At 36.0% G+C, this 25,499-nt stretch overlaps 4 protein-coding genes and 1 long non-coding RNA gene across 8 annotated transcripts; 2 read left to right on the top strand and 3 right to left on the bottom strand.

The window, feature by feature from the left end:
- The first annotated feature begins 1,867 nt into the window (after positions 1-1,867).
- On the top strand, positions 1,868-13,662 carry LOC125224522 (autophagy 2). Of its 2 annotated transcripts, XM_048127932.2 has the most exons (14): positions 1,869-2,307; positions 2,576-3,612; positions 4,383-4,531; positions 6,100-6,287; positions 6,418-9,495; positions 9,575-9,687; positions 10,332-10,539; positions 10,750-10,863; positions 11,513-11,620; positions 11,700-11,832; positions 12,006-12,208; positions 12,448-12,644; positions 12,784-13,018; positions 13,377-13,662. In XM_048127932.2, the coding sequence occupies exons 1-13, from the start codon at positions 2,104-2,106 to the stop codon at positions 12,857-12,859; spliced, it is 5,808 nt and encodes a 1,935-aa protein (XP_047983889.1). In that variant the 5' UTR covers positions 1,869-2,103; the 3' UTR covers positions 12,860-13,018; positions 13,377-13,662. The 2 variants fall into 2 exon arrangements, with proteins under 2 accessions (XP_088920928.1, XP_047983889.1); XM_089064802.1 differs by lacking the exons at positions 12,784-13,018; positions 13,377-13,662 and having other exon boundaries at positions 1,868-2,307; positions 12,006-12,155; positions 12,448-12,599.
- A 324-nt stretch (positions 13,663-13,986) lies between these two features.
- Positions 13,987-16,553, bottom strand: LOC125218117 (B3 domain-containing protein Os06g0194400-like). Its single transcript, XM_048119718.2, has 6 exons — positions 16,394-16,553; positions 15,627-15,655; positions 15,376-15,538; positions 15,004-15,295; positions 14,565-14,730; positions 13,987-14,473 (listed from the first exon to the last, which is right to left on the bottom strand). Exons 3-6 carry the CDS (start codon positions 15,409-15,411, stop codon positions 14,467-14,469), a joined length of 501 nt encoding a protein of 166 aa, XP_047975675.1. The 5' UTR covers positions 15,412-15,538; positions 15,627-15,655; positions 16,394-16,553; the 3' UTR covers positions 13,987-14,466.
- Positions 16,554-18,485: 1,932 nt separating this feature from the next.
- Positions 18,486-19,840, bottom strand: LOC148933912 (uncharacterized). The gene is made up of 2 exons (XR_016134381.1): positions 19,715-19,840; positions 18,486-18,910 (listed from the first exon to the last, which is right to left on the bottom strand). It is a non-coding gene; the product is annotated as an uncharacterized LOC148933912 (long non-coding RNA).
- Positions 19,841-20,304: 464 nt separating this feature from the next.
- On the bottom strand, positions 20,305-22,246 carry LOC125219641 (uncharacterized). 2 transcript variants are annotated; one of them, XM_048121670.2, is made up of 4 exons: positions 22,012-22,246; positions 21,834-21,921; positions 20,830-20,912; positions 20,305-20,753 (listed from the first exon to the last, which is right to left on the bottom strand). In XM_048121670.2, coding segments are annotated over exons 1-4 (429 nt in total). In that variant the 5' UTR covers positions 22,014-22,246; the 3' UTR covers positions 20,305-20,497. The 2 variants fall into 2 exon arrangements, with proteins under 2 accessions (XP_047977627.1, XP_047977628.1); XM_048121671.2 differs by having other exon boundaries at positions 22,058-22,246.
- A 707-nt stretch (positions 22,247-22,953) lies between these two features.
- Positions 22,954-24,719, top strand: LOC125220064 (uncharacterized). 2 transcript variants are annotated; one of them, XM_048122182.2, is made up of 2 exons: positions 22,954-23,849; positions 23,934-24,719. In XM_048122182.2, the coding sequence occupies exons 1-2, from the start codon at positions 22,978-22,980 to the stop codon at positions 24,151-24,153; spliced, it is 1,092 nt and encodes a 363-aa protein (XP_047978139.1). In that variant the 5' UTR covers positions 22,954-22,977; the 3' UTR covers positions 24,154-24,719. The 2 variants fall into 2 exon arrangements, with proteins under 2 accessions (XP_047978139.1, XP_088914410.1); XM_089058284.1 differs by having other exon boundaries at positions 22,954-24,303; positions 24,387-24,719.
- The last annotated feature ends 780 nt before the right edge of the window (positions 24,720-25,499 follow it).

Below are 25,499 nucleotides of genomic sequence, written 5' to 3'. Positions count from 1 at the left end.
TCTATTTTTAAAAAAAGGTCTACCTAGCCAATATTTCATACTACAATATTTCCAAGTTAGTTCCTTTTTTAATACTGTAATTCAGATATGCATCACTATTTTACTTAAATGTACTTTTTTAGTCTTTTAAAAATGGCGTGCTATATACTTCGATTAGGTATATAGTACTACTTGGATTAATACCGTATTATCCAAAATTTTGTAGTTTAAATTATCAAGTTTATATGGGTTATTTATACGCAAATATACTATTTTTTGTCATTTTCTGATTTTTCCAATAAAAATAAAATCACCTAAAATCACATATGAGAGTAAAAAATGACATGGCGATACGACGGGTAATTAAAATTACAAAGCCCTCGTTAAGTATTATTGTATTTTATGATTCAAATTTTCAAGTTGGTTCGATATGGGTAAACTTAGGCGGCGTATGTATTGCCAACTAACTTATTTTAGATTGACAGTTTCAACATTTTATGCCATTTGAATTAATAATCTTTTTTCTCCACGAAAAATCTGTCAATATTATGGTTTGCATGGGTTTAATAAAATAGTGTGTGAATGGATCCGACATCAATATATATAGTGATACAATTTTGAAGTTTGAAAAATAAACAATGACGAAAGTTAAGCATGTTTATTTTAGCAAATGGAGTTGTAATTTATTTTATATTGACATTTTAAATGTTATGTTTATCTTAAATCAACTATCTTTGTTCACGAAAAAATTTGTCACAAATGGAGTATTTATTTAGGTACTCGGTTGTCATAACTAGTAATCATGAGACTATCGGATTAATTTGTGGGATTATTTTAGTTGGAGGGGGGAGACTATTACTAATTATCATGAGACTATCTATCTAGAATTAAGTTGTGGGGGTTAATCTTATGAACCAAACATATTTAATCATGAGATTTAGTTTTGCTAACCGAGCACCCCCTTAGTAATAAAGCATGCATATCACCCCATTTATTTTGATAACCGATGAAATTTATTTTATGGAAGGAGGAAGTATCACTTTTTATGTTATGTCACTGATTACCTATGCCATAGCATTGCTTTTAACTACTGATTAATCAACTGCCCAAATTATTTTATCAAATTAATAACATTGTCATCAATAGTGACCAAAATCGTAACATGAAAGTGACCTAATAAATTATTGCGATGATGATAACCATTACTTACGAACTGAATTACGTGAGAATCTAGTTTGATATTTTGATGCTTGACATTAATAAAGTTCTTTTCATCAATAATATTTTTAATAGTTTGCCAAGAGCATCCCAACGATATTATAACTCCTGTAAGAAGCAATTTCAAAACTAAACAGTCTGTATTTCTCATTGCAGTGGAATCCATCACCATAAAATCAAATTAGAAAGGAAAATTGTCATAAATCACAATATTTGATTAAATGATGGTCATTCCAAATTTTTTAAAAGTAACTAATTAAATTATATTTTTTATACGTTTCTCAATTATCTCATGCAATTCAAACTTATCCACCATAATCCATAATATAGAATAATACTAAATTTATCCATAAGTCAATCAAAAATTATAATTTAAATAACAAATTTTATTAATATTTTAATTATATGAAACAATTGAGAAATATGTTAGCTATTTTTATAAGTTATGGAATTGAGCAGAAGTGATCTAAAAATTGTGATTTAAATAATAATTTTATGAATACTCCGGTATCAAATAAGTTAGAAATTGCGTTGAACTATTTTTTATACGTTTAAAATAAAAATCAGGTGAATATTAAATTACCGTTAGCCCTCGTTTTCCAATGAGATCACAATCTTAATCTTAAAGACAGAACATCACGACAAATCCAATCATTGATCTAAACACGACTCTCTAAAAGCAAAGTCGTCTCAATTCAATTTATCCCAATTCCAAACCCTAATTAGGAAAATACATGACAAAATCTCTAAACTTGGCTTTATTTTCTGATTTCGTTTGGATTGGATGGAGTTGCGCCTCCATCAATTCCAAGTTCACTGCATAGTGATTCAGTAACCTTATAAATTTGATTTATTTTTGTTGAGAACTATCTGGTCTGGGGGCAGTGTATATAGATTATATTGAAGATGTTTTCATGGAGTTTCTCGAAATCCGCCGAGGCTATGTTCTCGCGGTGGGCAGTAAAACGCGTTTGTAAATTTTTGTTGAAGAAGAAATTGGGGAAATTTATACTGGGAGATATTGATCTTGATCACCTTGATGTTCAGCTCGGTGCTGGCACAATTCAACTCTCCGACCTCGCGCTGAATGTTGATTACATAAACGACAAGGTAGCGTGCTACAATTTACTTTACTAGCTGCAATTTTTTTTCCAGCTTTGCTAATTGTCTGTTTGTGGAGCGGAATTCTCAATTTTGGAAGTGAATTACAATACTTTGCTAACGTAAATGTTGTGTGATTAAGCCTGAATTAGGTTTCTAAATTAAACTGTGAGCAATTTTTAGTCGATGGTTTTCCGGCTGTTAACTTCGATGGAACAGTTTTAACTTTAACCTGAATAATTATACTGTTCTCTGCTAACATTTTACTGTTTTTCAGTTTGGAACAGCAGCTGTTGTAGTGAAGGAGGGGTCTGTTGGGTCGTTAACTGTAACTATGCCTTGGAAGGAAGGTGGTTGCCGAGTTGAGGTGGACGAGCTTGAAGTTGTTATTGCTCCTCGCCACACAAAAGCTACCCAAGATGAATTTGAGACTTGCTCTCACAGCAAGAGTGGCAACGATAGTTCAAGCCATGGTCTCAGAAAACAAGACAATGAGACTCACAACAATGCAGTTGGAAGTGCTTCTGTTGAAGTTCATGAAGGAGTTAAAACTATCGCCAAAATGGTGAAGTGGTTGCTAACTAGCTTTCATGTCAAAATAAAGAAGCTAATTGTGGCATTTGATCCCCTTTTGGAAGACGGAAATGGTAAACTGTTGGACAGAATATTGGTGCTTCGGATTAGTGAACTCCAATGTGGAACTCATATTTCTGAGGATTCTTCTACCAATTTCACCAAAGCCCGCAATGTCCTTGGTATAAGCAGATTAACAAACTTTTTAGAATTCCAAGGAGCAGTTCTTGAATTACTTCCTGTGGATGGTCTTGATCATGAGTCTTCGCCTCAGTTTTTGGTTGATTCGATTATTGGCAACTGGTATTCTGGACATTGTACACCTGGAAACACAACTACTATAATTTCAGGAGAAATGGGTGGTTTCTGTGGTAGTTTAAAGTTAAGTTTACCTTGGAAAAATGGTTCATTGGACATTCGCAAAGTGGATGCCAACCTTCATATCGAACCTCTTGAATTAAGACTTGAACCTAGCTCCATCAGGTCCTTCATCTTTATGTGGAACCTACTTAAAGGTATAGGTGAGGAAAGGGAGGACCCAGGTCCTGGTGAATTATCAGACAACTTGTCATCCTCAAGCTCTGCCATGCATCCTTGTGGCAAGGGGTTACTTGGTAATGAAGTTCTTGTTGCCAACTTGACAGAGAAAGAAAACCTGCTATCAGATTCACATCTCATTTCTGATTGGGTGAGTAAAAGACAGAAAGACCCAAATGAAGAAGAACCAGACTTCGGGGCGAGGTTGGTTTTCTTTTAACTATCACAAATTTGTACTAAGCAAACAGTAAACTTACTCTTGCTGGACATTAATCTGTATGCATGCTACAGTGAGCACATTAACTCAAATAGAATAAAACTGATTGCTATTCTGTGACCAATAAGCCTCATCATGTATCACTAGTCACGGAATTTGTTTGGGAGATGCAATTAGTTGGTCGACGTCAATCTCACTATGTCACTTTTTAGCTGTAGAAATTTGAACCCTTCCTGCAGTACATAGTTTTGATGACTGAAAGCAATTCTGGCTCATGATAGATATGCTGTTGTGATTATAAGTTTTAATTTGCTATTTCTTTATTGTTGTTGAGTCGTATTTTAATTAGTCGAGTCTTTTATTTTGTTTTTATGAATCTATGATATTAAGTTGTTGGCTTATATCATTGTCGAGTTCAAGTCAATCCCGTAAGTACACGGGCCTAAGGTTTCATTAGGGCTTAGTCAGTTTATTATTTATATGGCCGTTGTTTCCTATGTTTCATCATTCAGAATACAAATTAGAGTTCAGCAAATGTAGTGTGGCCTCTTCGGAGTAGAGTTTGTTTCATTTTTTTTTTTCTGTTCTTTCATTATTCTCTTGTTAGTTTCATCTCCTCAATTGCCCTAACTCTATCGTCTTATTCGTGCGGATATGAAAGTTTCTCCTCCTTATTTATACTTCGATTTTCACCTCTCCAGTTGATCAGAATCTGTTCTGAACTCTTCCCTGTTGGTTTTGATTTATATCTTGGCAGCGTTGATCAATTTTTTGAGTGCATTGATGGACTAAGAAATTCACACTCAGCTTTAGGGAACAGTGGCATGTGGAATTGGACTTGCTCTGTTTTTAGTGCAATTACTGCAGCATCCAACCTTGCTTCTGGATCTTTACATGTTCCTCCTGGTAAGTCCTTACAGTGTATAGTCTCAAACACAAATTTATGCTATAGCAGTTCAGTATGGTACTACAGAATTTGTAAGCTATTTCTTTCTCTTACCTTTTCTTTTGACTTTGCTCAATGCTTGTGTTATTTAATTATTAAACTATTGAATACGTGAATACGTCAGTGTCTTCGCAGATTCATGTTATTGACTTGTTCACTAAAATTATGACACCATTAACTGGATCTAGGAAAACTTGAAGTTCCTATCTAAATCATTTGACATTACAATCATTCGGCAAGATCATTAACAAGTTTACCTTTTCTTGAGCTAGGAAACTAACTTCATGAGCAAATGTCCTATCAACTAGTAGTTCATGAGCAAACACATGGCTAACTTCTACTGCACAAATGTTAAATATAGGAATGCGACATTTGTTGAATTTGGAACTGTCAAAAGTTTCAATTCAGTAGAATTATTATGGTGTGTGGGGGGTTGTTAAGTGCTGGTAAAATGAGAAGAGAAAAGACGCCACTCAAGTTAGTTAGTTAACTTAACTGACTCACTACATAAACATATTAATCTTCAAAAAATAAAATAAAATTCCAATAGCTGTAAGAAACGTTCTGGAGTTTTTGATGGTTTTTCTGTATTGATGTTACTATGTATCCTTGGGTCGCTGGTTTGAATCCAGCAGGATAGACCAATTGATAGAGTTAAGATGATTGCGACGAATGAAAAATGATAAACAGAGAAGAGATTTATTGAATTAATGACAGCGCTCTGCAGCGAGAACGAGACCCTAGAGCAGAAGCTGTCCTTATCCTTAAAAAGTACTGCAACGATAATGATATTAACCCTGACTCACTAGCAACTATTTAAAGACCTAAAGAAACTTGAGGGCCATGTAAATAGCTTGGTGCCCATACAAAAGCCTGATGAATAAATTTATTCCAGCCCTAAATATCTTTACCCTAAATAACTAAACAGATTATAGATATAGAAGATAACTAACTAAATAATGATCTGTTTCAGTCTATGCAAATGAAGCTTGGTTCCTGATTTTATTTGTGGGGTAGGGAGGTAAAGGTTTATGTTGTAGACTTGTTTCTCTGTTTATTCTGCTCTCCTTAAAATCCACCAACCATGAAAATTTTAAGGAATTATTTGTAAACTAACAAGGAACGAAGTAGGAGTCATGAAGCTTTCACTAATCTCCTTGAGGTCAAACTCTCTGGACTCACCTATCATGGTTTGCAGTTACAGGTTGTGTTAGAAATCTATTATTGAAACTTCACATATTTGCCCCCAATATTTACTTGCCTAATTTGCTGTATCATAACAAATCATCTTGCAGCACAGCTTGGAAGGCTTCTAAAAAAGTAAAAACTAATTCTCGATTGTCATGCATCATTGATGTTCATTTTTTTCGTGATGTCTTTTTTATTTGAGTATATGTTATCTGTGAAAGGTATCCCCTCTCTTTGTGTCAATGTTGAAAACATTTTTACCTTCATTAGCTCTGCTGCTGCATCACCATATCACTTTCAACTGTGGAACTGATATTGCTTTATACCGACTTGGGTGCAGAGCAGCAGCTTGTTGAAACTAACTTCAGTGCATCTGTAGAAAAAGTATCTCTCCTTTTGTCTTTCATTGATGAAGATGAGAAACAGTCCCCCAAAATGAATGCTGATATGGTCAATACTGCTAATCATCATCATCATCATCATCATCATCTGTGTGCACAGTTTGTAGACCTAGATCTTGTACTGCAGGTAACTACAATACTATTTCTTATTTATTTATCACAACCATTTCATGTCATCTTTACCTAGTAACCGTATTATTCTCTCTCAGTGTTATGTCTAGTTTACTCCATTAACATTCAAAACCGTGCAAGTTCAGGTACATCCTCGTGAAATGAACTTTGAACTAACCGTGCAACGTATCCAATTAGTCGATCATTTTTCCTCTATGAATGGATTGGTGGATTACAAAACTCACGGTCAACATGAAAACTTTGATAGTGAGACAAGCTTGATCCAAAAAATGCAAGAGGGTGTCCAAAGTGCTATTCGGACTGTTCGAGAATCCACAAAAGATGTTGAAGTTTCACTGAGCATGCAGGATGGCATTGGATGTCGGCACATGAAGAAAGGCAAAGATATTTGTCGAGATTATGCCAATGTAACTTTGCTCAGAACTTCAGGTGTCAGCAGCTGTCATGTCAGTGTAAACCTGGCTTCATCTGGCAGCTCATCAATGGGACCTACATCTTTTACTTTAAAGCTGCCACCTTTTGTTTGTTGGATGAACTTTGATCTTATTACTACAGTGGTAGAATTTCTGCGAGAGATGTCAAATTGTGTTGGAACAACTAACCTGGGGAATGGTTTTACCCCGGAACCAGAAAGTAAGGAATATGGATTTTCACATCCACGGTCTACCAATGTGTCAACCAGAAAGTTTCTGGAGGGAAATATATTCCTCCCAAATGCTAGGATAATACTGTGTATCCCTTTGAAGAACCGTGAATATTATTCCAGCTACTCTTCTTGCAATCAGTTTATTGCTTTTGACTTGGTCTCACCAACAATGAGAGGGAGAGATGATAGATCCACCAGGCTGACTCCTGTTGCTAGTTTGGACAAGAGACCGACTATGACCACATCATGCTCCTTGAATTTAAATATGGGTGACTTTTATCTTTTTTACATCAGCTCAGCTTATATGAAGAAGTTTGATGAAAGTGAGACCTACGAGAGGCTGGAAGCTGGCTTTTCAGCTGAAAAGATTTTTTCTGTTGTTAATGGAACTGGTCATCTGTCTGTTATTAGTATGTTTTGGCAGGAGGGTCCTGTGACTGGTCCTTGGATCGCCAAAAAAGCGAAGCTTTTGGCTTCTTCTGAGTATGGTAAGAGACAAGATAAGGTTGTTGGGAAGGATTCTGATTTTGCTTCAGTTACAACTGTTAGAGACAGCAATGGGTTTGATACTCATACTCGGCAAGAGATGTTAGCAAGCTCTGCATTTTTCTTGCATGGAAAATTACCTACTGCAACAATCCACCTAGACGAAAGAAAGTATGAGAACATATCTGGCCTCCTAAATCAGATTGCCGACCATTTTGCTTTTGTCACCACCGAATCAGTTAGTAATATGGAAGAGCATTCTGCGCTGCAAACATCATTTCTATTTGAATGTGAGTCTCTGAATATTTTTCTTGCAGTTGAACCTGTGGGGAACGTTAAGTGTTCTATACGCTCAGAACTTCCAAGTTCTTGGTCTGGTCTAACTCTCAAGGTGGACAAGTTTGAGTTACTTTCTGTATCTAATATTGGTGGAATAAACCATGCCAATTTCCTATGGGTGTCCCATGGTAAGGGCAGTTTGTGGGGTTCTACTGAAGGTCTTAATCGGGAGTTTCTTTTGATATCATGCAGTGATTCGACAATGGGCCGTGGTGATGGAGAAGGTTCAAACGTGTTATCCTCTAGGTATTCTGGTTCTGACATTATCAACTTTTCGGACCCAGAAAGCAACCATATTTTTACTTCAATTGCTATTAGATGTGCCACTATTGTTGCAATTGGGGGTCGCCTAGATTGGTTTAATACGATAATATCCTTTTTCATCCTACCATCTTCTGAATCTCAACAAGCAGATGATAATTGTCAGGAGAAGACTCGTGGATCTTCATTCATTCTTAATATGGTAGATATTGGCCTGAGTTATGAGCCATACATTGAAAAATTGACAGAAGATCAGGGTACAGACCTCAAATCTTCTGATTTCAAGGCCAACGAATATGGGGATGAGATGTATGTTGCTTGTCTTCTTGCTGCCTCTTCCTTGAAACTTTCAAATACGACTGTGTCTGATTCCGCAGAAAGGGACTACAAAATTAGACTCCAAGATCTAGGTTTCCTTATATGCATGGTACCTGAATATGGGTTAGGTGGCTGTACTAACAGTGTAGAGCAACTTAACAATCTTGGTTATGTGAAAGTTGCCCAAGAGGCAAATGTTGAAGCACTCTTTAGGACGAACTGTGAGAATGGCCATACATGGGAATTAGAATGTGCAGAGTCGCACATAATGTTAAGTACATGCCATGATACGACTTCTGGATTGATTAGATTGGCTGCTCAACTGCAAAAGCTTTTTGCTCCTGATATGCAAGATTATGTTGTGCACTTGGAGAATAGGTGGAATAATGTGCAGCAGGCTCATGAAGTCACTGATAAAATGGCATTTGGTGGTGAGTTCACTCCACTTCACCAATCAGAAGGTTCAAGTCAAGACAAGAAGTTCAAGATGGTCAATATAATGGATGAGATATGTGAAGATGTCTTTCAGCTGGATAGCAACTCTGCTGGCCAAGCTAAAAATTTAAATTCTCATCTTTGCTCTGTGCTTGATGATACTTCTCTTGTAGCCAGTGGGGCTTCGTCATCGGGAGAAAAGGCTCCTGAGTTTATAGAAGAATATTTCCTGTCAGATCTTCGCCCCCTTTCTGTACTTTCTTCAGGAAGTCAGTCATCTGAATTTTATGGTTTCAACAATGTTGTTGAAGATGATCTGAAAGGTAATGATGGATGGTATGGGAGCACCCCATTAAGAATACTAGAAAATCATGCTTCAAAAGTGGAGAAGCCTGATATGCGGAAACCTGTGGACTCTGAAATTTCTACAAATGATCATGAACATGTTAATGGTGTGATAGCTGAGGGTCGCATAGTTCTTAAGAACATAAATGTCAGTTGGAGAATGTACGCTGGTTCTGACTGGGCCAACTTTCACAGTACTTCTCCAACTTTTGCTAGTGCAAGGGATGTGACTACTTGTTTAGAACTTGCATTGTCTGGAATATGTATCGAGTATGATGTTTACCCTGATGGTGAAATATCCGCATCTACGCTTTCTCTCACCATCAGGGATTTCTGCCTCTATGACAGAAGTAATGATGCACCATGGAAGCTGGTACTGCTTAACTATCTTTGTGTCCACTTGTTGAATTTTGTAATGTTTCATTCTCTGATTAGTGCTGTTTTTGGTTAAGGTGCTTGGGAATTATCAGTCAAAAAAGCATCCAAGAAAGTCCTCTTCAAAAGCTGTGAAGCTGAATTTAGAAGCTGTTAGACCAGACCCTTCAATCCATATAGAAGAAAATCGGTGTGCTATTTGTTTTAGCTTCTCTATTTTAGCCATTTTTGGGCATTTGAAAAAACTGTGCTGTTGCTTTAAAACATCTGATTAATTTTTATTTCAGTTGGATTTTTGGATGACATATTAAGAGCCCATTTAGTAAATATAGACAATGACTTGTTAGGGTGGCAATGTCATTGAGATATGGGTAACCAACAGTTCTTAGGGTTTTATATAGAAGAATGAAGAAGAAAGTGAAATGAGGACAACATGTTATCTTCCACCAATTTTAAGATATATTATTGGCTCCTTTTTTTGGGTGGGAGTTGGGGGGGGGGGGGGACTTGGCCCTTCCTCTCATTTATGACCTTTCTATAGCACAATTTTCCTAGAATTTAGGGATTTATTGTGACTTCACCATGTATGATTTTCGAGCTTTTCAGCCCATCAAGAACTTTTAATCATCTTGCCCATTCTTCCAATTCCTTGTTTCTATCATTTTCATAAGCATAGATTTGCCTGAAATTGAGATTGTAGTGAACTTTGGATTTCTTACTTAAATGGCCTCTACAAGATTTTGTACGGAATTAGCATCAGTAGGTTGACCGTTCCCTTCATTATAAGTATACGAAACTTTTGATTTTCTAATTCTTATTGCATTTCTTTTCCAGGTTACGCATTGCTTTCCTTCCTCTGCTTTTGCATCTTCATCAGCGCCAACTTGAATTTTTCATAAGCTTCTTTGGAGGAAAAAACTCACCTGCTGAATCCTCTTCTTGTACCCCTGCGGATAAAAGTAATTCGGGAGATTTAGTTGAGAAGAGTGACAACGTGGAGGGTCGTGGCATCAGTGAAGAGGCATTTCTTCCTTACTTCCAGGTAAGTTTGAGCCTAACTTTTAGATGGGCCTAACTTGAATCATGGTTTGTGTGATATGAAGACCATAAGTGTTTAAGACAGACACGTCTGTCTAGCATCCCCTTTGCCTGCAATGATGCTCGATTCCAAATACTTCACTTTTTTTCTTTCTTTTCACTGTTCCCTCCTTCATCTAGGCTGGATCTCTCATCTATATATGCTTTCTTACAGAAATTTGACATATGGCCTATGCTCGTTCGAGTTGATTACATTCCTAGCCATGTCGACTTAACAGCTCTAAGGGGCGGCAAGTATGTTGAACTTGTCAACCTCTTACCTTGGAAGGTGACTTGTTGTTTTATTATTTCTTTATCTGTTTCTATTGACTTTTGCAGCCCAGCCAGGTTATATTATAATCATGTGAATTTCACATGATAAAGTAAATAAACCTAATTAATGGGCACTGGCAGTGTAAACTGTAAACCCTGGATGGAGGAATTTTAATGGACTTGTTATTTGGTGAAAATATTCATATGCAAATTGATGCTTTTGTTACTTGATCCACTTACACAGATCTGTTATGGCCTGGTATGCGTATCTGCCTGATAGATATGCATCTTCGAATATATCAGCATGGCATTCTGCTTCTTATCAGAGAAGTTTAAAGATGCCTTATGTCGCGCCTTCCAGGCTTAAAAAATAAAGTCCATGCTCAGTTGCTGTCCTAACAACCTGGTTTATCTTAGTAAAACAATTCGTTCTGTTGAGAATTTTCCTGGGTAACAATATGATCTGAATGCACCTGCTGCTTTTGGCTTTCTGGTGTTTCATCATGAATTTTCTACCACTCATGGTACTTTAGCTGCGTCATTCGTCATGTCGTAATGAAAAAGTTAATGTGCTTCCATCTGAATTAAAGCTTATAATGCAGGGGAGTTATTGCATGTCCATGTTACATACTACTAGTTTTGTATACTAATGACTTCTGATGCAGGCTGTGGAGTTACAACTCAAACATGTGCAAGGAATTGGCCTCTACGGCTGGAGCAGTGTTTGCGAAACAATATTGGGAGAGTGGCTGGAAGACATTTCTCAGAACCAGGTCAGTTAAATCTGACTTAATATTCACGAATTTTGATATTCATGAATGTATGAATTTTACTAAATTGCATGTTCTGTAGGTTCATAAACTGCTGAAAGGCCTTCCTCCCATTAAGTCACTGCTTGCTGTGAGCTCTGGAGCTGCAAAGTTGGTATCTCTGCCTGTGAAGAGCTATAAAACGGATCATAGGTTACTCAAAGGAATGCAAAGAGGTAAACTATCTTAATAGACATCTCTCATCTATTCATATGATGTGAGTTCTATAAAGTCACTGCTTGCTTTCTTGTTCTGCTGAAGATACAATTCTTTCTAGCAGGCAATGTTCTTCATTTTGTTGTCTGAATGAGGATATGATATTTAAGTGTGTAATGAATGGTTCTCATAGGCACTGTTGCATTCCTCAAAAGCATTTCGCTTGAAGCCATTGGTCTGGGAGTACATTTGGCTGGTGGAGCTCATAATATCCTTCTCCAAGCAGAGTATATTCTGGCGAATATTCCACCCTCTGTGCCATGGCCGCTCGAAAGCGAAGCAGGTAACAGTGTGAACTCAAATCAGCCAAATGATGCTCATCAAGGAATTCAACAGGTCAAGTATCCTATCAAACACTGGTTGATCATTATGGTTCTTTTTTACTTTGTTTTTTAACTATCAAATTTTTAATTCCTGATTGGTGACCATTCATTGGGAAAGAGAAGTGTTTTGGCGACTTCCCATCCATATTAGCTTGAAAAGAATAACTTCTATCATCTTTTTCCGCAACTTCTCTTTAGCCAGCATTATTCTACATTGTTGTTGCAAATAAGGACATAAATTTCTCTTGACAGGCCTACCAGAGTATTAGTGACGGCTTAGGAAGATCAGCCTCTGCCTTAGTACAAAGCCCCCTAAAAAAGTACCAGCGGGGTGCTAGTATGGGATCTACTTTGGCAACTGCTGTGCAATCTGCTCCAGCTGCTGCAATAGCTCCTGCTTCTGCTGCAGCACGCGCAGTTCACTGTGCTCTTCTTGGCTTCAGGAATAGGTTCTGCTACTTCATGTCGTACTCTTTTATGTTTTATTTCCGTGCCTCACTACTCATCTTCAGCTTCCATGTTCATATGTTGCATATTGCTGCTCCTTGTTAGATTCATAACACTAGTAGTTTTTGTATTGCTTGGCAGCCTTGATCCGGAGCACAAAAAAGAGTCTCTGGAGAAATACTTGGGCAAAACCCCACCTCACGAATCTAAGCAGTAGGTGTTGCATAGAAGCACGCATTATGTCATCAGCAACACTGAAGATAATTTTATGGGTTTGCCCAATGTGGAAGCTGTTGAAAAACAAAAGTTGATGGTGAAAATGCAAGGTTACAGATATCAGAGGTGGTCAGAAATTCAGCCTCCATCTGGTGTTGAGGTAAACTCCATTTGAAACATATGATATGATATGTTTATGTGTGTTTTGCTTGTGTAAACTGAACTAAGTTAAGAGGTTTGTCAAACTGGTCCATAGGAATTACGTCTTTTGTGCTCCAAATGATTCTATCGTTGCTCTCAAATTTAACGTTCCTTAGAGTTGCCTTTGCTAATTACCTCTGGATGAACTGAGAGTCGATAGTAAATTTCCTCTAACAATCTTGAGTTACTTTTCAGACTCACAGCACGGCATCTTATTGTTGTTTCTGACTTTTCACCAAAAGACATTCCTAGCACATAATTGCATTTACAATATCATTCTTGTAGGTGTGCTTGTAAATCTTGTTGCTTCATTGCAGGTTACCGGTGTGTATAGATCATTCACAATGGGTGACTCCATTGGAGGGGCGTTTTCTTTGGTCAGACTTGTGAGGAGAGATTGTGTAAAAAATTTAGTGTAAAATAGTGTAAATAAGTGATGATATTAAGTTTGGATACATCAATCCCCAACCTTTTAATTAGGGGTCATGGTTTGATTGACAGCTTCAAGTGTAATTATGATTTTGTTTGCTCTGATTCTTTTTGGATGTAAATATACAATGAATGTTGGAAGTGGGAAGTAATTCGTTTTCTTTGATTTTGTAATATATGCATTTATCTATTCAGCTTCACCAGTTATTCTCTTAATAGTAGTAATATATAGACAAGAAATAACCAATCTTCTACTGGTAACTGTGAGGACCAATGGACTTGCTACCTTTGATCGTTACAAAGGGCGATGCTACTACATTGAACCTGTTCGTGCAGGAATAAAATCAATATACTTACGCTTTAGAGTTCGGACCTTTTTGAAGAAGGATTTGTTATCAAGAATCTGAAGTAGTTTACAAATCAACTGACATGCATAACTAAGGGAAAACAACAAACAAAGCAGAGAAAACATTTGCAGTATTTCTTGAAAATACAACAATCACCTATGCTTCTTTTAGGCATGTATAAGAATCTTTTCTTTTCAAGGCGCCTACATAATTTGTATGTAAATAATATCACTGCTAAGCCATAGCCCCACATCAAAGCAGATCACAAGGGCAAACTAAATAAAAATGGAAATAAATTAAGCACCCAACACAAATTTCAAATGACAAGTCAAGATCTGCCTTTGTATTTAGTTTCTCTTTACTTTGGATGCAGACGTCAGTATATATTCAAGGTCTTTTGTCAAAGTTTCTACATTTCCACAATTTCGTTGAATATTTGCATCTTCCCCTCACCATCTCCGCGTTGTAAATCAAAGTTTGAAGCATCTATATGTAATGTCCGGGATCCACTCAAAAACTCGTACCGCCTACAACCAACCTCGAGACTTTGCACAGCTATCTACATGTGACGCCCTCATGAGCATGATCACATAAATAAGATGTCTCGGGATAGCAGAGGTCATTCGTGATTTCAGGACCTACAAATAACACTTCCCAGGTCAGTTATGTTTTCCAAAGATCTCAACCATTTTCCAACCATTTCCGAGCAAAAAAATACGAAGTTTGAACCTTTTTGAACCATTTCCGAGCAAAAAAGGGTTGCTGCTACAATCTGGAACAGGACTAGGGATTGAGTTTTCGCCTTTGAAGTTCTCTACTGGAGCAGCAATGACACGCTGATAAGGCACCCCGTACTTAGGCTTCCTCCCCCTCCTCTTCTTTGTCTTCACGAGATCTTCTCTCAAAAGTATGCCACAACAACACAATATATAAGGACCCGTTCGATAAAAATGATGCAACTGTGTGTGCCTGTGTGTGCAGTGCCTGTGTGTGCAGTGTTTGTGCACTACGTTTATGTAGTGCATGAATGTGCATAATCTTATAACTATTTCAAAGTCTAATTATTTAATTTTGATATGGAATTTAGACTGTGGAATTGTGATGAATTGGAATTGTAATTCAATTCTATAATGCGTTGTAGAATAGTAGAAGAAAAGAGGTATCTAACCACTGCTGCTTCCTTCCATATCCATGAGACAGAGTGCTGCACTCAAAACATCCTCATCGACATGGTGTACTCTCACAATGTGTACCTTAAATTCGTGAGGCGCAGTCATATGGAAAAACAATATATCTCCTATCTTCAACTTGTGCGCTTCGGAAAAGCCCATCCATCCAGCGCTCAAGCCGAGGCTCTTGTAAATGTAAGTTGTCATGTACTCAGTTCCCAATTCATCCACCAACACAATCGATGTGTTATTTTTGGGCAAATATTTTCTGCAAAAATCTCTTGGTGGATGCTGTCGTAATAAGAAAAAATGTTAGGCCACCAATGCAATGTTTCCAACATGTTACATAAACAGGATGGAGTAATATTTACCAGCCAAAATCCGCCTTTAACATTTGATTTGAGCATATGCTTCACAAAATGAGGCAGTTCGTTTTCCAAACGTTCATGTACTCTTTCTGCTCGCTCCACTACGGAATACTGAGTTTCGAGGTCATCATATAGGTCGCCAAACGTGCTCCTCTTTTTTGCAATGCTGCTTTACATTCACAGTACACAAATCAGCATTTCTTTCACTTTCAAGCAAATAAACATGAAGATTGGACAAGAAATAGATACTTCACCTTTTTGATTTTTTGGGACTATCTGATGCCTGTTTGGAAATTTAGAAATTATCATCAGCTCATCATTTACCATTGAAAGAAACAGAAACATTTTTTATATATGCTTGTTCATGTACCCCCTTTGCTTTTCTTTTGATTTACGGGTTAATATCTATCATCATCTTTGTGCGCTCACCATTGCACAAAGTTGTGCAATCATCGTTGCACAAAGTTGTCACATATTAGCACAAAGTTGTCAACTATTTATGTTTTAGTATAGTAAGCGGTAATAGTTATTTAAATCATGAAAGTCGTCTAGCATTAAATGATTTTTGCTTTCTTACGAGTACATCGGCCAACTAGCAAAATCCGACCTGGCAAAATAAATACATACTAACCGATTATGGAATGTATGCTGGGTTACACGAATAAATAACGCATTTACACAGCTAAAACATGAAATGAGTTTGAGCCCACTCAGCGTTTCAAGATTCGATAAAACGCTTAAATGCTTCAAATCGCCGATTACCCTCAGACCTCCATAAACTGAAGACCCCTTATGGCATCACAACAAATTGGCATATAAGGCAAAAAAAGAGGGGGGCGCGGGGGGGGGGGGGGGGGAAGAGAAAAAAACTCAATAGCATTAATTGGAATAAGATTTAACAAAGACAATTCAACATAAATCTGCACAAAAATCCACAAGCAACAAAACATAAAGGTGTGTATAGATATAGATCCAAGCATAAATCACATATAATTAACCAAAGGAAATCATAAATTCTTACTTGTATATCTTTAGATCTGAGCTTTCTTGAATAGTAATGAATAACTACATAATAGAGAAAATCGAGATTGAGAAGAGAAATACTTGTCACACAAGGCTGGGGTGAGTAGAAATGATGGGGAAGTAGGGTATTTATAGATGAAAAATACAGAGAATCTTTTTTTAATGAAAAATTCAATATTCAAATTTGGTTGTTTTCTTCCAGAACCCGGCGGCTCAGTCCACAGATTCTGGCAGAAAACTAGTGGTTTCTGATTTTCATTAAATCGTGATCTTTTTATATTTTCGTCCAATGAATAAGATGTGTTCTTATAAATACGAAATTTGAGAAATGTTAAAAGTGAAAAAGCGCAATTGTATTTATTTCAATCTTTATCTTCTGGTTTTCTAATAACTATGATTTTGAATATGCACATGTTTTGAACATGAGGAAGGCGTGTAACTAATAAACTATTTTATTACGCATAAATACATTAAATTAGTCTTATGCTATGTTCCAGTCAAAACTAAAATTGAAAAAAAAATTTAAAAACCAACAAAAAATATAGTGTGTACACGTGCGCGTGCAATGTGTGTGCGCAGTGTGTGTTGTATGTGTGCTATGTTTATATAGTGAACATAAATTAACCCAAACATTCAACAAAAATTATCCCAAAAATTCACAATCAACTAAACATAAGTTGTGTATATATATATAGACATGGAAACGTAAGAGTTTTGTAATAATATTTTAGATGTATATATTATATATATTATTTTTAAAATTTCCACATTGACTTATTTGTTTTTCTAGTTCCGTCCCAGCCAAGATAGTTGGTGCGTTACATTTGCACGAGGTTTAAAACAGAAGAAATTATTTTTGTCAAAACTAGAAACAGTTCAACCACATTGGAACAACCCAAAAAAGAATACGACTCAACTATCTGCCATAAGGTCGCTTAACTGCTACAGTTCGTAGGCGTAGGAATAAGAGCATTAAATAAAAAAAGAGCATTTGCTTACAAGTACATCGGCCAACTAGCTAAATCTGACCTGGCAAAATAAATACATACTAACCGAATATGGAATCTGTGTTGGGTTACCCGAATTGATAACGCGTTTACACAACTAAAACATGAAATGAGTTTGAGCCCACTTAGCGTTTCAAGATTCGGTAAAAAACGAATCAAGTTATACTAAAACTCTTAAACGTTTCAAATCGTCGATTACTCTTAGACCTCCATAAACTGAAGACCCCTTATGGCATAACAACAAATTGGCATATAAGGCAAAAAAAAGAGAGAATTCAACATTAATCTGCACAAAAATCCACAATCAACAAAATATAAAGGGGTGTATAGACATAAATCCAAGCATAAATCACATATAATTAACCAAAGGAAATAATAAATTCTTACTTGTATATCTTTATATCCGAGCTTTCTTGATTCAACCTCACCACGGGAAGAAGACATATGGAAATTGAAGTATGATAATTGATAAATAATGAACAACTTAAGTAAATAAATGAGAAAAAGAAGTAGACAAGACAACAACACTTAGCAAATTGGAGAGAATGAGAGTACAAAATAGTGAAAATCGAGATTGAGAAGAGAAATACTCGTCAACACAAGAATGGGTGAGTAAAAATGATGGGGAAGTAGGGTATTTATAGATGTAAAATACCGAGAATCTTTTTATAATGAAAAATTCAAAATTCAAATCCGGCTGTTTTCTTCCAGAAACCGGCGGCTCGGTCCACGGTTTCTGGTAGTAAACCGGTGGTTTCCGATTTTCATTAAATCGTGATCTTTTATATTTTCGTCCAACATACGAAATTTGAGAAATGTTAAAAGTGAAAAAGTGCAATTGTATTTATTTCGATCTTATCTTCTGATTTTCTAATAACTATGATTTTGAATATGCATAAATAAATTAAATTAGTCTTATGCTATGCTCTAGTCAAAACTAAAATTGAAAAAAAATTAAAAACCAACAAAAAATATAGAGTTTGTGTGTGCGCGCAATATGTGTTGTATGTGTGTTATCTTTATTTGGTAAACATAAATTAACCCAAACATTCAACAAAACTTAACCCAAAATTTCACAACAACTAAACATAAATGTGTGTATAGACATAGATCCAAGCATAAATCACATATAATTAACAAAAGGAAATCATAAATTCTCACGTGTATATCTTTAGCCTTGAAACAACCTTTTCCTTGTTATCTACTTGCACCACATTCTTCATCCTTCTCTTCTTCTTTTGTGCGGGGTTTAAAAAATTGATGTTTAAATGTCAAGTGGAAAGAGAATAAAGTAGAAAAATAAATTAAATAAGACAGACTAAGAATAAATAAAGTAAGAAAAAATAAAAAAATTTGCCAAAAATAGGCAAACGCCAAAAAAAAGGTACAACTCAACTATCGGCCATAAGGTCGCTTAATTGCTAGTACAATTCTTAAGCGTTGATATTAGAGCATTAAATGCTTATTGCCTTCTTACAAATACATTGCCAAACTTGCTTAAATCCGACCTGCCACAATAAATACATAGTAACCGAATATGGAATCTATTCCGCGTTACCCTGTAAAATAACGCGTTTACACAACTAAACCATGAAATGAGTTTGAACTCACTCAACAATTCAAAATTAGGGAAAATTAAAATCTAGTTATTCGAAAACGCTAAACGTTATAAATCACCAAACCGAAGAAACCCTAATGGCATCACAACAAAGTGGCATATAAAGCAAAAAAAAACTCAATGGCATTAACTGGAACAAGATTAAACAAAGAGAATTCAACAAAAATCAACCCAAAAATTCACAATCAACAAAACATAAAGGTTTGTATAGACATGGATCCAAGCATAAATCACATATAATAAACCAAAGGAAATCATAACTCACTTGCATATCTTTAGATTTGAGATTTCTTGAAACACCATTTTCCTTGTTACCCGGATAAATAACGCGCTTACACAACTAAATCGTGAAATGAGTTTGAACCCACTCAGCGATTCAAAATTAGGGAAAAACTGAATCTAGTTATATGAAAACGCGTAAACGCAAATCGCCGATTACCCTTAGACCTTCCAGATCCAAACCGAAGAAACCCTTATGGCATCACAACAAATTGGCATATAAGGCAAAAAAAACTCAATGGCATTAACCGGAACAAGATTAAACAAATGATAATTCAACAAAAATCTACCAGAGGAAATCGTATATCAGATTAACAGGAAAAAGGTACACGACCAACAAATCTGGACACAAATCAGAATTGTAAAGTGTACAAAAGTTGATTATAATGGACATAAAAGTAAAAATAAAGAAAACCTTGATGAGGAATCCATGAAGCCTGCTGGACAATAATCTAGGACCTCATCCTCGTCTGATTCTTCTCTCAATTTACTGGTTCTCATGAGTAAATTTTGTAGTTGTATGTTTTTTGAGAAAATTGGATGTGTAGGGGAGTCTACTACTATATTTCGAAATATGTACCCAAACTTTTATTTCTTCCATTTATGGGAAAAACGCTATCGGTGTTGGCGTGTTTATAAGTAAAACATCATCTCTATTGGCGTTTCTATATTAATTTCTGATTTATAAAAATACTCTCTCCGTCCCACTTTAGGAGTCTCAGTCATTTTTCCATACTCATTTTATAAAGAATAAACCTCTCTCCCCTTGCGGTCTGGTTCCATTCTCCCATTACCGGGAAGGAGTAAACCTCTCCCCTTGCGGTAACCGTTCTCCCATTACCGATAAATCACAGAACCATATTGCACCATCTTCAATTAAAAAATTACTATGTAGTCCTAAACAAAAAAATGTGGAGTGTTTATGTTTTATAGTACTACCAAAATATGACAATTCCAAATAAATGTTATTCTGTATTGTTTATTTGGATTGAAAGCTCTGGAAGATAAAGAATCTGAAGTAGTTTTTCAAATTAATTCACATACATAACTAAGGGACAAATAAAAGTGCCTATTTTTCATTAAAATTACAATTCTTCACTAAGTGTGCATCATTGAGGCATGAAAACTACACAGTTGTTGGTGCAAGCACTGAAACAGCTGAGAAAACATTTGCAGAATTTCTTGAAATATACAACAATCACCTATGTTTCTTTCTAGCATGTAGATGTGAAATTGAGCTCGGAGGTCTCTTCTTGGAGAAAGCTCGGGTTTTGCTTTCTGATTCTTCTTCTTCGCTGTCCTCATCAGCTTTTTCTGCAGGCAGGGTTGAAGCTTCATCTTTCATGGCACCTTTTATTTTGTTGTTATGCAGCTTGGCAAGCAACTTTTTTTCAACAGGATTACTCGAACGAAGAAATTTGGATTCTTTAGGAACAGTTGCACCAATTCCAAGCCTGTGAAAAATCACCAAATAAAATTACATTCAGAAGTTAAACTATGATGCAGAGATCTATCCGGAGCTACACTAACCTCATGGGACGGCCTTCCAATTCTATCGAAGGTGGTTTATCAATCGACGAGGTTTTAGTCATGTTATTAACCCATTGCTCAGCCTAAAGAGAAACAATATGTTTATAAGAATCTATTCATTTCAAGGCACAAAATTTGTATGCAAATAGTATCACTGCTAAACCACAGCCCAACATCAAAGTAGATCACATGAGCAAACAAAATAAAAAAGGAAACAGATTAAGCACCCAACACAAATTTTCAATATCATGTCAAGATCTTTGTTTGTACTGCATCACCCGATCAACAAATGTCTATGAAAATACCAATTCTACAAATTTTCCTCACTAGTATATAACAAGAAGACCTTGCGAAAGATCACTTGAAGTAGGAAACTACAAGAATCGTCTCAATATGAGCAGACCTAAACTAGAAAACTACAAGAACCATCTCAATATGAAAGATGACAAACTTGAAAACTACTAGAATCACCTCAATATGAAAGATGACCTAAACTAGAAAACTACAAGAATCATCTAAATGAGAAAGATGACTTGAAACTAGAAAACTACTAGAATAATCACAATAGAAAGATCACCTTAACTAGAAAACTACCAAGGATCATCTCAATGTGAAAGATCACTTCAACTAGAAAACCAAAATAACCGCCTCAATGTGAGATGACCTAAACTAGAAACTAGAAGAATAGTCTCGATGTGAAGGATCACTTAAACTAGAAAACTAGAAGAAGAATCACAATATGAAAGATCACCTATACCATAAAACTACAAGAATCATCTCAATTTGAAAGATATGCTAAACTAAAAAACTACAAGAATCTTCTCAATGTGAAAGAACACCTAAACTATGAATCTAAAAGAATTGCCTCAATGTGAAAGATTAGCTGAAATTCAAAATACAACGACATCTGATTCGAACAATTGGCTATATATACAAAGAGTTATGGTATGAAAATCCATCCACATTAAAAGCAAAGCAATGAAGCATAAGAAAATATGGTATACCAATTTGAAAGCATGATTCAGCTTCACCAACTGCGGCTGCGGCTTCTTCTTCGGATCCTCTTTTGCAGCACTTGCCATCTTCTCACACCTGATCACCGGAAGCACTCGTAAGTAGAAATTATCGACAAAACAGAAAAAATATAGGAATTGGAATTAATAAAACTGAGGAAATTTGCACATCTCATTAGAACAATTCTACGAAGAGTGGAGTGAGACGGGAAGACCAGATGAACAATTGAAGTAGGAATTATTGATGCCGCTGAGCTGAGGATGAGAAGGTGTGGTGATCGGAAAAGTTTGCTGATTGTGGGTGGCAGGGAGAAAACAGCGGCTGAGGAAGGCGGGGAGGGTTTCGCGCCGGTAAGGGGGAGAGAGAGAAGGATAGTGGGTTGGATTCTACAATTTGGGCCCTAGATTTTGATTTGGACTTCTACCTTTTTGGGTTTTGTATAAATAATTTTTTAAATTAAATTCTTGAGTGTATATAATATATTTAATATTTTTATTATTCTTTAGTATATTAAAGTTATTCAATGTTTATATTTAAAAATATTTTAATTATTTATATAAATTATTAGTAATATATTTGTATTTAAATTGTTGAAAGTATTGTTGTGTAATACTTTGACGCTTCTTTTTTTTTTTTCTCAAAATATTGAAATGTGTGTTTGGCATAAACGATTAATTATGATGATTTATTTGATTTTATTTGTTGACAGTTTTAAATTAGTATAAAGAAATTACTCGATTGATATTGTACTGTTGCAAAATAATTAAACTTTTAATTTATTGCGTGGACTGGATTTTCAAATTTAGTTTCTGATAAGTCACTACATATTTCAAAAATAAAAAAGTGTCATCATATATTCTTAGTAATTAAAAAAAATATGGAATGTCATTTTTTTCTTATTTTACCTCAAACACTAAGAACATACTCCTAGTTATTTTACTTAAAGATTATACAGTAATAAATTTTAAGTTTACACTTTAAAAACGTTAATTATTTGAATTGATTTGAAACACTGTATGTTTAACAAAATAGCCATAGGGTTTAAGCAGAAGGGCTTTCAATCTGGGAATTTGGTTGGCTGGAATTTTTAACTGAATCGAAGAGGTAAACTGCTCTCAACTTCTGTATTCAATAATGATGTTCAATCAAATTCGCAGATTCAATTTTTACGATGCAAGACTATGTCGCGTTGCTTCTCTCCCATCACTCGCCCATTTCCTGCTTCAATTCAGCCAACTTTCATCACCACCTGCAAATGCCCTAGAATCTAACTCAATCGACTCCAATCCAAAGCCATTCTCTGCTTTTTATCTGGAAAACAAATTCAATTTTCCCCCAAAACGAGCCCTACTTTACTCCAAGCTCCTCAAATTTGATTCCGCTGAAAACCCCCTTTCCGTTATCGCGTTTCTCAAAAATCACCATTTCACCGATTCCGAAATCTCAAGCATTGTTAAGAAATGGCCTTTAGTTTTGAGGCGCACCCCCGAATCCAATGTTCTGCCCAAGATTGAATTTTTCCGTGATTTGGGATTATCAAGCTCACAATTAGTGAAGATTTTGACAGTGCAGCCAAATGTGCTGGACAGAAGCTTAGAGAGCCAGCTAATCCCATGTGTTGATTTCCTTAGGAGCTTCCTAGGGTCGGATGAAGATGTCGTGTTCTCGATCCTGCGCCACCCCGGTATTCTTAGGGAGAATTTGCAGAAGACAATCTTGCCTAATGTGGGAATCTTAAGGGATGCAGGTGTGCCCGAATCCCACATTGTAGCCTTGCTGAGAGCTGATCCTAGACGCGTAGCTCTTGCTCCCGACACCTTTAGGTTAGCGGTGCAGAGGATTCTCGATCTCGGCTTTAGTCCCGACACAAAAGCTTTCATCACAGGGTTGAAAGTTATGAGGCAGTTGAGCAATTTGTCGTGGAAGGAGAAGGTCAGGCATTACACGAGATGGGGCTGGTCCGAGGATCAAGTGCTCGCTGTTATCAGGAAGAATCCAAGGATCATGTCTGTTTCCAAGAATAAGATTACTAAAATCTTGGATTTCATAATCAACACGATGGCGTGTGATGTTTCTGTTTTCATGGCCAGGCCCGCGATATTGGGGTTGAGTTTCGAGAGAAGGATTGTGCCACGGTGTGCCTTTTACCAAGCTTTGCTGTCAAAAGGTTTCGTCAAGAGCTCAAGCTTTGGCTCGCTCCTTGTCTGTAGTCATAGCTTGTTTGTTGAGAAATATGTGAAGCGTTTTGGGGAGAAAGATCCTGAGGTCTTAGAGCTATATAAGGAAATTTTTAGTAAATGTAAAGCTTAGATTTTTTATGTACTTGCTAGAAACTAACAGATACTGATCACCTTTAGCTTCATCTGTGTTTTTATTGTTATTAATTAATTAATGCTACAACGACGAGTCTGTGGCCTGAGCTGGAACGCGTGTTTGTCCCATTTGCTCGATCAAGTTGGGGTAACTGGTTTGCCTATGGTTTATACGTACATTTCCCGTGATATATCTCATGAGATTTTGATGATGATATGCACATTTTGCAGACTGATGTGGTGCTGGTGATTGTAAGCAAGGGTTGCTGTCTGAGAATTTTGCTTCGAGATAGATTTTGTTTCTAAGTTAAATTAGAACTTAAAATTGCCTTGATTTGCAATTTTTTAAGTGATGACATCTTTAGGTCTGTTGGATTTGGGAAATTGGTATATTAGTTTTCAATTTTCGTGGTTGGTTTCTGCCTTAACCCTTAAACTTCATACCATGATCTGTTTGGATGTTATCTAAATTGTGTATTAGACTTTCTTTGAGAATTTGAAATCTCATATTGTTTCCAAGAGTGTGAATTCTTGTTTTACTATCCAGATCTTGTTTTTGATCTATTTACATATATATTGGAAGGAAGAGTTGTTCTGTTTTGGACTAAATATTTAAGGTAAGATTTGATGTGTGTGTTTGAGAGAGAGAGTTCCTCCCGTCGCCCGACCCATCACCATGAGCCCGTGCAGCTCTACGACACAAGCCCGCTGCCATCTCTCAACGAACTGATGATCAAGGGATCACATCCGTGCAGTATTATTTAATTTTGTTATTTTTGTGATTTTAGAGTATCTCTTTTAATCTCATTAACCACTTCATAAATTCCTTTCAGGGTTTGGATTTCCTATTTAAAGGAGACCTTTTAGGATGATGAGAAATCTTTTTTGTGCCGTGAAATAAAGTCTTTTAGCACTTTAAGGATTTCTCCACAAATCATTTTATTCTTACAGGTGAGCTCTTGGATTGATCGGAGGAAAATTCATAACAAAGAGAGAGATCTCCCTTTGTTAATATAAAACTAAACCAACAAAATTTCACTTTCATTCCAATATAAGGTTGATGATATAGTTTTCTATATTTAGGATTTTAAATTTTTAGGATTTATAACTTTTTTATCATTCGTAATTTTTATTGTTTATGATGTGTAATTTTGAATGTTTTTAAATAAAGTAATTTTACTGTATATTGTTTCTCTGTATTTCAATTTTATAAATAATGTGATAAAAAGTAATGTGAGAAGTATGGCTAGATGAATGGAGAGAGGTAAAAAGGGTTGTGTAAGTTACAATTATATCCAAAAAGATATACACTTATATATATATTGAGATCTCTTTCCAACAAAG

The sequence above is a fragment of the Salvia hispanica genome, chromosome 1 (assembly GCF_029641045.1).
Source record: "Salvia hispanica isolate PSC_SH4W2 chromosome 1, Shi_PSC_v1, whole genome shotgun sequence".
NCBI classification, from domain to species: domain Eukaryota; kingdom Viridiplantae; phylum Streptophyta; class Magnoliopsida; order Lamiales; family Lamiaceae; genus Salvia; species Salvia hispanica.
The sequence above is the reverse complement of the archived record's forward strand: the minus strand, read 5'-3'. Positions and strand labels throughout refer to the sequence as shown.